Genomic DNA, 14380 nt, shown 5'->3' on the forward strand with positions numbered 1-14380 from the left:
ATAAATGGAGAATATCACACCGAAAAACAAACGTATTTAAATACACCAATCAAAAACCAATTAGTGTTACAGAACGTAGTGATGTTATCAAGGTGTAATAACTTGTGAGTATAGCGATACAAAAATGGAGAAATATCGATTCTTACACTATATATCAATGTCGATTCTAATTTAACTTTATTTAATAAATTTCTCAGACGAATAAAAACGCGAAATCTGACAAACTGGATTGGGATGTTCACTTCTGGTTAGGAAACGAAACATCACAGGTAAGCGTATCATACATGTGGGTTTTGCGACAGAGAGATAAATATCAGTATTGTACGTGAGAAATTATACAAACATATACGTCCTCTCTAAACAATCAGTTTTTAAATGCATTATTCGGTTATTGAATCCATTTTGAAAATGTTTAGGAATGTATTTTCTGATGATAACGGACAGATTTTGTAACATCACAGTTCAATGTGTTTGTGACAGCTACATCAATATAAGGGTTTGCATTTTGTAACTTATCATAACAATGGTAACTTGAAACATAGACTGGGCCTGTACGTAAACAGAATCATACATTTTATGTTGTTCATTCTATATAAGGATGAGCAGGGAGTGGCTGCCTATAAGACGGTGGAGCTTGACGATTACCTCGGGGGAGCGCCTGTTCAACACAGAGAGGTAAGTAACCACACTGTATGGCCTCTTTGGGCGAAATTCTGTACAGCCAAGAGAGGTAAATAGCCACGCACATTCTAGACTACCTTAAGGGAGGACCTGTACCGTACAGAGAGTATCCACGCCCATTCACGACTTCCTCAAGGGAAGGTCTGTATCATACAGAGAGGTGTGTAGCCACGCCCTTTCACGACTTCCTCAAGGGAGTGACTGAACCGAACAGAGAGGTGTGTAGCCACGTCCTTTCACGACTATCTCAAGGTAGGGCCTGCACGGCACAGAGAAGTGAGTAGCCACACCATTTCAAGACTACCTAAACTGGGGGTCTATACCTTACAGAGCAGTGAGTAGCCATGTCCCTTCACTACTACAGCAAGGGAAGGTATTTCCATACAGGGAGGTGAGTAGCCACGTCCTTTCACGACTCCCTCAAGGGAAGGTTTGTACCGTACAGAGAGGTGTGTAGCCACGTCCTTTCACGACTATCTCAAAGTAGGGCCTGTACGGTACAGAGAAGTGAGTAGCCACACCATTTCAAGACTACCTAAACTGAGGGTCTATACCTTACAGAGCAGTGAGTAGCCATGTCCCTTCACTACTACAGCAAAGGAAGGTATTTCCATACAGGGAGGTGAGTAGCCACGTCTTTTCACGACTTCCACAAGGGAAGGTTTGTACCGTACAAAGAGGTGAGTAGCCAGGCCCTTTCACAACTACCTCAAGAGAAGGTCTGTACCGTACAGAGAGGTGAGTAGCCACGCCCTTTCACGACTTCCTCAAGGGAAGGTTTGTACCGTACAAAGAAGTGAGTAGCCACGCCCTTTCACGACTTCCTCAAGGGAGGATCTGTTCCGTACAGAGAAGTGTGTAGCCACTCCCTTCCACAGCTTCCTCAAGGGAAGGTCTGTACCGTACAGAGGTGTGTAGCCACGTCCTTTCACTACTATCTCAAGGTAGGGCCTGTACGGTACAGAGAAGTGAGTAGCCACACCATTTCAAGACTACCTAAACTGAGGGTCTATACCTTACAGAGCAGTGAGTAGTCATGCCCCTTCACTACTACAGCAAGGGAAGGCATTTCCATACAGGGAGGTGAGTAGTCTTTTCACGACTTCCTCAAGGGAAGGTCTGTACCGTACAGAGAGGTGTGTAGCCTCGCCCTTTCACGACTCCCTATAGGGAAGGTTTGTATCGTACAGAGAAGTGTGTAGCCACGCCCTTTCACTACTATCTCAAGGTAGGGCCTGTACGGTACAGAGAAGTGTGTAGCCACACCATTTCAAGACTACCTAAACTGAGGGTCTATACCTTACAGAGCAGTGAGTAGTCATGCCCCTTCACTACCACAGCAAGGGAAGGTATTTCCATACAGGGAGGTGAGTAGTCTTTTCACGACTCCCTATAGGGAAGGTTTGTATCGTACAGAGAGGTGTGTAGCCTCGCCCTTTCACGACTCCCTATAGGGAAGGTTTGTATCGTACAGAGAAGTGTGTAGCCACGCCCTTTCACTACTATCTCAAGGTAGGGCCTGTACGGTACAGAGAAGTGTGTAGCCACACCATTTTAAGACTACCTAAACTGAGGGTCTATACCTTACAGAGCAGTGAGTAGTCATGCCCCTTCACTACTACAGCAAGGGAAGGTATTTCCATACAGGGAGGTGAGTAGTCTTTTCACGACTCCCTATAGGGAAGGTTTGTATCGTACAGAGAGGTGTGTAGCCACGCCCTTCCACGACTTCCTCAACATAATCAACCAGATAAACGTAAATATACAATGTATCACTAATGTAAACATCAATATACATTATTGGTGTTATCAAATTGTTTACATGACTGATATAATCATAGATTATACACTACGGATTTCATTCCAATGCTTATTCTTTCTCTTTTTCTCTCTAGGTACAGGATCACGAATCAAAATTGTTTTTATCCTACTTCAAGCACGGAATCAAGTAAGATTTTAACTTATTATAAATGTTTAATTACAAATGTGCGATGGGACACAGCAACAACAGGGCACCAAAACGATAGATAAGTCTACACTATCGGACACGGGGGACACCAAAACGATAGGTAAGTCTACACTACAGGACACGGGGGACACCAAAACGATAGGTAAGTCAACACTACATGACACGGGGGGACACCAAAACGATAGGAACGTCAACACTATCGGACACGGGGGGACACCAAAACGATAGGTAAGTCAACACTACAGGACACGGGGGGACACCAAAACGATAGGTACGTCAACACTATCGGACACGGGGGACACCAAAACGATAGGTAAGTCAACACTACAGGACACGGGGGGGGGACACCAAAACGATAGGTACGTCAACACTATCGGACACCAAAACGAAATAAGTTCAGGCAAAACTAGGACTTGCGAAAACATCAAAACAAAGACAGATCAAAACAAGGAGGCAATTTATGTCACATCTTAACATGGAAAGACACCAAAACGATTGATGAGTCAACACTACAGGACAGGGATGGGGTGGGGTGGCACCAAAATAAGGATAAAAATAAGGACAAGTAAAGATAAAGACATAGGGAGGCAAGGTTAGCCAAACAAAGACATGGAGAGTCACTAAAAAGATAATTCATCACTAGGAACCAGGTATATCATAACACATGGACACACCAAAACCAAGAAACCATGAAATATACACCACAAACAATAATCTGTTATGTGTGGGATCGATAGTCAAACGAATGTGAAGGAGACGAACTATGATCGAGAAAACACACACAACTGGTAGGAGACGTTGACTATATATTGGAGATAGGTTACGTTAAACGATTACCTTATTGTCTATCAATAAAAAAACTGAGGTGAACTATCGACTCAGTGTATAACAAGTGACAAAAATAAACAGGCTATTCAGCTGTGTTTTACTTTGACTAGGTACCTTTCCGGGGGCGTGGAATCTGGCTTTAAAAAAGTCGAGAGAGGAGTATATGAGAAGAGGTTATTCCACATCAAGGGAAAGAGGAATGTCCGGGTCCGACAGGTACGGATTATTCCTTCGTGTACAGCACCACATGTAGGTACAACGACACTATGTGGGGGTCACCGACATGTGTGTATGCTGTGTATGTTGGGTCTCAGCTGTGTTTGACGTGGGCTCGGCAACCCGAATCGTTCCCTGTGAACTAAGCGGCGATAAAGCATTCTCTGACAGAACTCAGAATTAACTTGTAATTTTACCCAGAACTTTGACACTGGTTCGGAAATAATGTCGAAAAGCCATTTCAACAAAATGGTACATTTTATTTTCTAAGACGATTTTTTAAAAATGTTTTTCTTCTGAAGAATTATTGTGAAAAAAAAATTTAAGACGTCGTTAAAGTGAGTAGGATGTGACTGTAGGTACGGTGTGACAGTAGGTACGGTGTGACTGTAGGTACGGTGTGACTGTAGGTACGGTGTGACTGTCACTGATCATCATGACTTCTGTTGGTAGGTACGGTGTGACTGTAGGTATGGTGTGACTGTAGATACGGTGTGACAGTAGGTACGGTGTGACTGTAGGTACGGTGTGACTGTCACTGATTATCATGACTTCTGTTGGTAGGTACGGTGTGACTCTAGCTCCCTTAACCAGGGAGACGTATTCCTGTTGGACTGTGGGATGACCCTCCACCTTTGGAATGGACCATCGAGCAGCCATTTCGAGCGATTAAAGGTGATCGATTGTAGGGACGTTGATGCTGTCTGAATTAACTGTTTTTATAGTACCATTGATTGATTTGATCGATAAATTAAAGGAATGAACTGATTCCATCATACAAAATAAATTTCACTTTTATTGAAGGTTTGATCAAATAAATACTTCCTTAATGGTTAGTTGTGAATAGAAATAAACAAATACCGTTTTAACTGAATATGTTCAGTTGATCGTTCCCAATAATAAATATATATATACATAACCAAGGAACGAACGAATGAGAAAGAGAGAGACAAAATATGTGATCTGTAATCCTGTTCCAGGGATCAGAAGTAGCGAAGAGGATTCGTGATGACGAACGATCTGGGAAGGCGGAGATCAGAATCATTGGTAAAATCAGTATTTTTTTTCTTTTAAAAACTGAAATTGATAATAAGTTATAAATGGGTTTTCTGTAGACCAGAAATCGCACGGGTTGTATAATTTTGTTATCGTGTGATAAGCTCTAGACATCAGGGTCCATATTAATGTTTTCAATGTACGTCTGATCTCTGGTGTTATACAGACAGGTTCTGGGACATAGACGCGAAGTTTTTCGATGCGCTAGGTTCTCATGGTGAAATAGCAGAGGAAGCCCTGGGCGGAGACGATACTGCCTACGAGCGCTCTTCCCAGGAAAAGACAACATTGTACAGGTATGTCGCCAATTACTATGGATTGGAGTTATCTCGCTTGTCACACCAGTGTTAAACCATGCTGATCACGGGTTATTGTAGAGTTTCAGATTCATCTGGAGAATTAGAAGTGAAAGAAGTCGCCAAAAAACCACTGTCACAGAGTGATCTTGACTCGAATGTACGTAGTTTTACATTACATAAACATACAAATATAGATTGAATACTTATATGTAGAATGTCGAAAACTCTTATCAATTTACTCAAATATGAGAATCTTTAATTCAAACACGCATCTTACAACAAGTCTGGTCTTAGAACTGGGGTAAAAGGCTTGCCGGAAGTATTATTTAAGTATATCCTTATCTTTTCGTTATTTTGTCATCAAACCCTTAGTAATTATATAAACATCAAATCTGTACTATACCTGTGCCATAAAACACCTGTACATTACCACAAATTTACAATATCTCACCTGTTTCATTCAGCACCTGTGCCATACCACAACTGTACCATACCACAACCGTACCATACCACACCTGTACCATACCACACCTGTACCATACTACACCTGTACCATACCACACCTGTACCATACTACACCTGTACCATACAACACCAGTTCTATTCCACACCTGTACCATACCACACCTGTACCATACCACACCTGTTACCATACCACACTTGTACTATACCCCACCTGTACCATACCACTCCTGTACTATACCACACCTGTACCATATCACACCTGTACAATACCACACCTGTACCATAACTGTACCATACCAAATCTGTACCATACCATATCTGTACCATACCACACCTGTACCATACTACACCTGTAACGTACCATACCTGTACCATACCACACCTGTACCATATAATACCTGTACCATAGCATACCTGTACCATACCACACCTGTACCATATCACACCTGTACCATACCACACCTGTACCATACCACACCTGTACCATACTACACCTGTACCATACCACACCTGTACCATACTACACCTGTACCATACAACACCAGTTCTATTCCACACCTGTACCATACCACACCTGTACCATACCACACCTGTTACCATACCACACTTGTACTATACCCCACCTGTACCATACCACTCCTGTACTATACCATACCTGTACCATATCACACCTGTACAATACCACACCTGTACCATAACTGTACCATACCAAATCTGTACCACACCTGTACCATACCATATCTGTACCATACCACACCTGTACCATACTACACCTGTACCGTACCATACCTGTACCATACCACACCTGTACCATATAATACCTGTACCATACCCCACCTGTACCATAACACACCTGTACTACACCACACCTGTACCATACCAAACCTGTACCATATCACACCTGTACCATACCACTCCTGTACTATTCCACACCTGTTCCATATCACACCTGTACAATACCACACCTGTACTATACCACACCTGCACCATACCACACCTGTACCATACCACACCTGTTACCATACCACACTTGTACTATACCCCACATGTACCATACCACTCCTGTACTATACCACACCTGTACCATATCACACCTGTACAATACCACACCTGTACCATAACTGTACCATACCAAATCTGTACCATACCATATCTGTACCATACCACACCTGTACCATACTACACCTGTAACGTACCATACCTGTACCATACCACACCTGTACCATATAATACCTGTATCATAGCATACCTGTACCATACCACACCTGTACCATATCACACCTGTACCATACTACACCTGTACCATACCACACCTGTACCATACCACACCTGTACCATACTACACCTGTACCATACAACACCAGTTCTATTCCACACCTGTACCATACCACACCTGTACCATACCACACCTGTTACCATACCACACCTGTACTATACCCCACCTGTACCATACCACTCCTGTGCCATACCATACCTGTACCATATCAAACCTGTACCATAACACACCTGTACCATACCACACCTGTTCCATACCAAACCTGTACCATAACACACCTGTACCATACCACACCTGTGACATAGTTACCAGAACCATAACACTCCACGTCCAATTTACACCTGGATGGCAGCACACCTGTATGACAGCACACCTGTATGGCAGCACACCTGTTACATACACATGTTGCTCAATATCTTTTCAGGACTGTTTCATCCTGGACACAGGGGCGAGTGGTATATATGTGTGGATCGGCAAACACTGCAGTCAGAATGAAAAAAAGTCTGCTTGGAAACACGCAACAGTGAGATGATTATTGTAAATTAATATACAAACTCAAACAAGTTCTTTAGTGACCCCATACTCTACTTTTACTTTTCTGGTGAAATCATGACAATGGTTATTGTGTTATACATGGTATAGAACGACTGAACCGACGCGTGATTAAGTTAAAGGAACTTTGCTCAAATAAACAAAGACTTGAACCCAATCTAGTGAATATTGTCTCCAAAAGTAAATAAAAATTAATTAATTATATAAAATACAAATTATAGATAAAATGCAAAAAATAAATCATGCCACGTTTCGTCAGAAATTTCTTAAAGAAACAGGCTTCTGACTACTGTGAACTGTTTATAGTAAACAACGGATACAATTTCACTACCGCCTTGGTTCGCAGGTTCAAGGATGATTTACAAAGTTTTTTTTATAACTGTCAACCCTGTCATTAAAACAAGTGCTTTAGAAATAATTCTAAGTATATTTTTGCAAAGTTAATACATATGTATAAATTCAACAAAATAGCTAAAGTGGTAGATATATCTAAGTTTGAATATATTTAAAACTTTGCCCGTTTTGTGTACGTTGTACATGTAGTCTGGAGATGAAGCGACGTTAGTCCTTTAAGGTGTCTACAGACAGCTTATAATGTTTTGAAATTGGCCAGTAGTAGTATGTTATGTTAAACAGAGAGAATGATACGGTCCATCAGTGTCCGACGGACATGTAAACACAATATCATAAACATTCTTTCCTACCTAACCTTTTGGGTAGGATTTCCTCTCCTTGAAAGGTTATCCCGAGTGGACCAAGGTCACAAGACTGGCGGACGGAGGGGAAACGCCAGTGTTTAAGGAGTACTTCCGGTCATGGCGCGATCGAGATGACCAAATGGGACTCGGAAACACGTACACTAAGGAAAACATCGCCAGTACGTATAGAACGATCTGATATCGTACTCAATGAACGTATATCGGAAAGGTACCGACATACCTTGTATACCTACAAAAGGGATAGATCCGCGTTCTGGTGTCTATCACGGGAGATCTGCTCCATAATAAATATTACTGTACCTAGGTAAGGCCTGGACGTAGGATTTATGGAGACACCTGAGTAATACCCAGAGGTCAGGTCTGATATCATTGGTCTGTTATCATTGGTCTGGTGTGGTATCATTGGACTGGTCTGGTATCATTGATCTGGTATCATTGGTCTGGTATCATTGATCTGGCCTGGTATCATTGGCCTGGTCTGGTATCATTGATCTGGTATTATTGATCTGGAATCATTGGTCTGGTATCATTGGTCTGATCTGGTATCATTGCTCTGGTCTGATATCATTGGTCTGGTACCATTGGTCTGGTATCATTTGTCTGGTCTGTTATTATTGATCTGGTCTGGTATCATTGGTCTGGTATCATTGGTCTGTTATCATTGGTCTGGTCTGGTATCATTGGTCTGGTATCATTGGTCTTGTCTGTTATCATTAGTCTGGTCTGGTATCATTGGTCTTGTCTGTTATCATTGGTCTGGTCTGGTATCATTGGTCTGGTATCATTGGTCTAGTCTGTTATCATTGGTCTGGTCTGGTATCATTGGTCGGGTCTGATATCATTGGTCTGGTCTGTTATCATTGGTCTGGTCTGGTATCATTGGTCTGGTATCATTGGTCTGGTATCATTGGTCTGGTCTGGTATCATTGGTCTGGTCTGGTATCATTGGTCTGGTCTGGTATTATTGGTCTGATATCATTGGTCTGGTATCATTGGTCTGGTCTGGTATCATTGGTCTGGTATCATTGGTCTGGTATCATTTCTGGTCTGGTATCATCTGGGTCTGGGTCTGGTATCATTGGTCTGGTCTGGTCATTGGTCTGGTCTGGTATCATTGGTCTCATTGGTATCATTGGTCTGGTATCATTGGTCTGGTATCATTGGCCTGGTCTGGTATCATTGGTCTGGTATCATTGGTCTGGTATCATTGGTCTGGTATCATTGGTCTGGTCTGGTATCATTGGTCTGATATCATTGGTCTGGTCTGGTATCATTGGTCTGGTCTGGTATCATTGGTCGGGTCTGGTATCATTGGTCTGGTCTGGTATCATTGGTCTGGTATCATTGGTCTGGTCTGGTATCATTGGTCTGGTCTGGTATCATTGGTCTGGTATCATTGGTCTGGTCTGGTATCATTGGTCTGGTCTGGTATTGGTTGGTCTGGGTCTGGTATCATTGGTTGTCTGGTGTCTGGTCATTGGTCAGGTATCATTGGTCTGGTCTGGTATCATTGGTCTGGTATCATTGGTCTGGTCTGGTATCATTGGTCTGGTATCATTGGTCTGGTATCATTGGTCTGGTCTGGTATCATTGGTCTGGTATCATTGGTCTGGTATCATTGGTCTGGTATCATTGGTCGGGTCTGATATCATTGGTCTGGTCTGATATCATTGGTCTGGTATCATTGGTCTGGTATCTTTGGTCTGGTTTTATTGGTCTCGTCTGGTATCATTGGTCGGGTCTGGTATCATTTGTCTTGTCTGGTATCATTGGTCTGGTATCATTGATCTGGTATCATTGGTCTGGTAACATTGGTCTGGTATCATTGGTCTGGTATCATTGGTCGGGTCTGATATTGGTCTGGTCTGATATCATTGGTCTGGTATCATTGGTCTGGTCTGGTCTGATATCATTGGTCTGGTATCATTTGGTCTGATATCATTGGTCTGGTATCATTGGTCTGGTATCTTTGGTCTGGTATCATTGGTCTCGTCTGGTATCATTGATCGGGTCTGGTATCATTGGTCTGGTATCATTGGTCTGGTATCATTGGTCTCGTCTGGTATCATTGGTCTGGTATCATTGGTCTGGTATCATTGTTCTGGTCTGGTATCATTGGTCTGGTCTGGTATCATTGGTCTGGTCTGGTATTATTGGTCTGGTCTGGTATCATTGGTCTGGTCTGGTATCATTGGCCTGGTATCTTTGGTCTGGTTTCATTGGTCTCGTCTGGTATCATTGATCGGGTCTGGTATCATTGGTCTGTTATCATTGGTCTGGTCTGGTATCATTGGTCTGGTCTGGTATCATTGGTCTGGTATCATTGGTCTGGTATCATTGGTCGGGTCTGATATCATTGGTCTGGTCTGATATCATTGATCTGGTATCATTGTTCTGGTCTGGTATTAATGGTCTGGTCTGGTATCATAAGTTTTTTCTGTTATCATTGGCCTGTTATCATTGGTCTGGTTTGGTATCATTTGTCTGTTATCATTGGTCTGGTCTGGTATCGTTGGTTTGGTATCATTGGTCTGGTATCATTGGTGTGGTCTGGTATCATTGGTCTGGTATGGTATCAACTGTCAGGTATCATTGGTCTTGTCTGGCATCATTGGTCTGGTTTCATTGGTCTGGTATCATTGGTCTGGTCTGATATCATTGGTCTGGTATCGTTGGTCTGGTATCATTGGTCTGGTCTGGTATCATTGGTCTGGCATCATTGGTCTGGTTTCATTGGCTGTTATCATTGGTCTGGTATCATTGGTCTGGTATCATTGGTCGGGTCTGATATCATTGGTCTGGTCTGATATCATTGGTCTGGTATCATTGGTCTGGTATCATTGGTCTGGTATCATTGGTCTGGTATCATTGGTCGGGTCTGATATCATTGGTCTGGTCTGATATCATTGGTCTGGTATCATTGGTCTGGTATCATTGGTCGGGTCTGGTATCATTTGTCTTGTCTGGTATCATTGGTCTGGTATCATTGATCTGGTATCATTGGTCTGGTATCATTGATCTGGTATCATTGGTCTGGTAACATTGGTCTGGTATCATTGGTCTGGTATCATTGGTCGGGTCTGATATCATTGGTCTGGTCTGATATCATTGGTCTGGTATCATTGGTCTGGTCTGGTATCATTGGTCTGGTCTGATATCATTGGTCGGGTCTGGTATCATTGGTCTGGTCTGATATCATTGGTCTGGTATCATTGTTCTGGTCTGGTATTATTGGTCTGGTCTGGCATCATTGGTCTGGTCTGGTATCATTGGTCTGGTATCATTGGTCTGGTCTGGTATCATTGGTCTGGTATCATTGGGCTGGTAATAGTGGTCTGGTATCTTTGGTCTGGTCTGGTATCATTGGTCTGGTCTGGTGTCATTGGTCTGGTCTGGTATCATTAGTCTGGTATCATTGGTCTGGTCTGGTATCATTGGTCTGGTATCATTGGTCTGGTCTGGTGTCGTTGGTCTGATTTGGTGTCGTTGGGCTGGTAATAGTGGTCTGGTATCATTGGTCTGGTCTGGTATCATTGGTCTGGTCTGATATCATTGGTCTGGTCTGGTATCATTGGTCTGGTCTGGTATTATTGGTCTGGTCTGGTATCATTGGTCTGGTCTGGTATCATTGGTCTGGTCTGGTATCATTGTTCTGGTCTGATATCATTGGTCTGATCTGGTATCATTGGTCTGGTCTGGCATCATAAGTCTGTTCTGATATTATTAGGTTGGTATCATGGATCTGATCTTACCAGTCTAAACCAGACCACGCTGCACCTAGCCATGTTTTATAAGATGCCGACTGAGACACCGAGTTGTTTAATACCGACAGAGATAAGAAGAGGAATATTTTCCAGGTGTTTGTGTATTGGTTTTTTATGATTAATGTATGTTCTTTAGATACTTTCAAATTTTATCGAGATAAACCCGAGCAGCGAAGGAGGATCAAAGTCAAGCAATAAATGTTATGATGGCCTCCAGATTGAAACAAATACTTCGTTCAGGCTAATCTTTTCGATTTTTATTGCCTGTGGTGTTTTTTGTGTAGCCTTGAGAATCTAGAGTTACACTTGTAGCGACACAGTTGGGGCGACCTTGGGTGACTTGGGCGTTTTGTATGATCAGAGTACATTTCTCGCTCTTTGCCAATGTGACCCTCTCAGTCCTTTGGAATATTGGCAAAGTTACATAAATATTATAGTGAATATGAGTGGGCTACGGTAGCTCCTATATGTAACAAGATATATGTTCTGGTTGACAAGGAGGATTAATCTAACGACCATCGAAACTAATACTTTGCTTTATTGCATTTGTTTTCCACAGAAATAAACACAGGTTCAGACAAAATAGATTTCAAGGATTTACAAAGACCACGATCGGGTAGAGATGAGATAGTACCGCCCGTGGTATCTCCGTATACAGACGAATCCATAAAGGTACGTCTCCATGGCTGGTGTAATGGGTACAGTGGGCGTGGTGTCCACATCACGTAAGCTCTGGATCAGAGAAATCTAGAAATAAGTTTCAAGAATAACCCATTAAGTTATCGTAGCTTCAACAGCAGGGTGTAAATCATAAACACGGCCCTTAACTAAACCTTCTGCAATTTATTTGACAACTTAACTCAATTAAGTATTTAGATATCGTTCAATTTCCATGTAACGCCAAACTTTTTCTAAATTATTAACAGACGTGATTTATTATGTAATTACATGAAGAAATGGCGAGTTGAAACCACGGAGATGACTCTAATCGAACCAGAAGAGGTCAGCGTATTCTCGTCAAAATCTTGCTACGTCATCTTGCACTGCTATCGTGATAACCTGACACAACATCACGTGGTTTATTTCTGGCAGGTACGATTCACTATATAGATAGTAGAGTGCATAGGGAAGACTAAGTATAGAATATCAGATGCACTATACTATTCAAAATGTCCGTCCGTACGCCCGCCAGCACTTGCGTTTCCGCCTGGTTTACCATATATGGAATATATTTTTTCATGGATATTGCTTCAGATCATACAGCTTAGCGACGCCTCACTTGGTAAAATTCGTCTTATGCCTAACAAGTTACGTTGTAGTGACCTCTGACATGGCAACAACTCACGTAAGACCTTAAAGCAAAGCGACGCCTTACTTAGCAATATGTCTCCTTAGGCCCAACAGGTTATCGACACTGTTCTTGGCGCTATGTCGCTTAAGGCCTTACGGTTTAGAGACACCTTAAATGACAGCACTGTTTAGGACTTACAGGGTACCGACACTTGGTAACATCTCGATTTATTTCTCAAACATCCAAACACGAATGATTATCGGTTCTGTGACCCGACAAAGATGAATCAGTGCAACGTTTAGGTACTGGCTCTATGTTTGACGTTTGTCTTTGTGTTTGCGGTAAAGACGAGTTTTGAGTTGTCAGAATGACGGGGTCTGGTGGTGTATCGTGCTACCAAGGTTAAGTCCCACACTACCAAGGTTAAGTCCCACGCTACCAAGGTTGAGTCCCATGTTACCAAGGTTGAGTCCCATGTTACCAAGGTTGAGTCCCATGTTACCAAGGTTAAGTCCCATGCTACCAAGGTTAAGTTCTATGCCACCAAGGATAAGTAATTTCAGTTATATGTGGACAACGTGGTATTTGACTTTAATCATTTTAAAGTAAAGCGCAGACCAAGTACATGATTACTAGATTCATCTTTTCACGTGTAAATCACGTGTGGCATATACACCATTCTTAGATAACATTGATCCTGTACACGTGGTTATACCATCTGATCACGTTGGTAATGCTTGGCCAGATTTACCAAGCAGAGCTCATTCTATTGGCTCTCTATCGAAATACAATCTCTAAGGAAAAGTTATTGGTAACGATACAATTCCCCTAAACACTCCCGTTACTAACGTTCAAATTGGCACGCTCTAACTAAAGGCTGAATCAGATGTTAGCTACAAAGATCATCACAGGTCTAATGTCATAACAGTTTGTCGTCAAATGTATTCTTTAAACATATCATCCAATTACAGGCTGTTTCAATTCTCAAAACATTCGCAAATTAAAGCTGTAATCTAAATGTTTCCATTTCTTGCAGAAATTATGAAAATTTCGTAATTTACCTTTTCAATATGTGTATTTACAAGGTATTTATTCTGTCCTCAAAACTAGATCAATCGAAATCCCTTGTTTTCATCCTTTTTCGTACTTCAGTATTGTTCTTTGTTTACGTAGGGTTCGCGGAGTCGTTCGGACGTGAGAGCCGCCTCGGCCATTGTGGCTCGTAGAACAGACGAAATGGAAGCGGGCGGCCATGCTCTCCAGG

The 14380-nt window shown here is 42.2% G+C and overlaps 1 protein-coding gene across 1 annotated transcript in view; it reads left to right on the top strand.

The window, feature by feature from the left end:
* Positions 1–14380, top strand: part of LOC132551936 (gelsolin, cytoplasmic-like) — a 43579-nt gene that overhangs the window by 13543 nt on the left and 15656 nt on the right. Inside the window, exons 3-15 of the mRNA XM_060216077.1 lie at positions 198–269; positions 598–675; positions 2577–2629; positions 3589–3694; positions 4259–4369; positions 4675–4741; positions 4917–5046; positions 5128–5206; positions 7215–7313; positions 8063–8219; positions 12385–12497; positions 12780–12917; positions 14290–14379. Of these exons, the coding sequence (XP_060072060.1) occupies positions 198–269; positions 598–675; positions 2577–2629; positions 3589–3694; positions 4259–4369; positions 4675–4741; positions 4917–5046; positions 5128–5206; positions 7215–7313; positions 8063–8219; positions 12385–12497; positions 12780–12917; positions 14290–14379 (1293 nt within the window). The remainder of the gene's footprint in view (positions 1–197; positions 270–597; positions 676–2576; positions 2630–3588; positions 3695–4258; positions 4370–4674; positions 4742–4916; positions 5047–5127; positions 5207–7214; positions 7314–8062; positions 8220–12384; positions 12498–12779; positions 12918–14289; position 14380) is intronic.

Source organism: Ylistrum balloti, unplaced genomic scaffold, assembly GCF_031769215.1.
Source record: "Ylistrum balloti isolate Yb309-2 unplaced genomic scaffold, AGI_CSIRO_Ybal_v1 Utg370226, whole genome shotgun sequence".
In the NCBI taxonomy this organism is placed as follows: domain Eukaryota; kingdom Metazoa; phylum Mollusca; class Bivalvia; order Pectinida; family Pectinidae; genus Ylistrum; species Ylistrum balloti.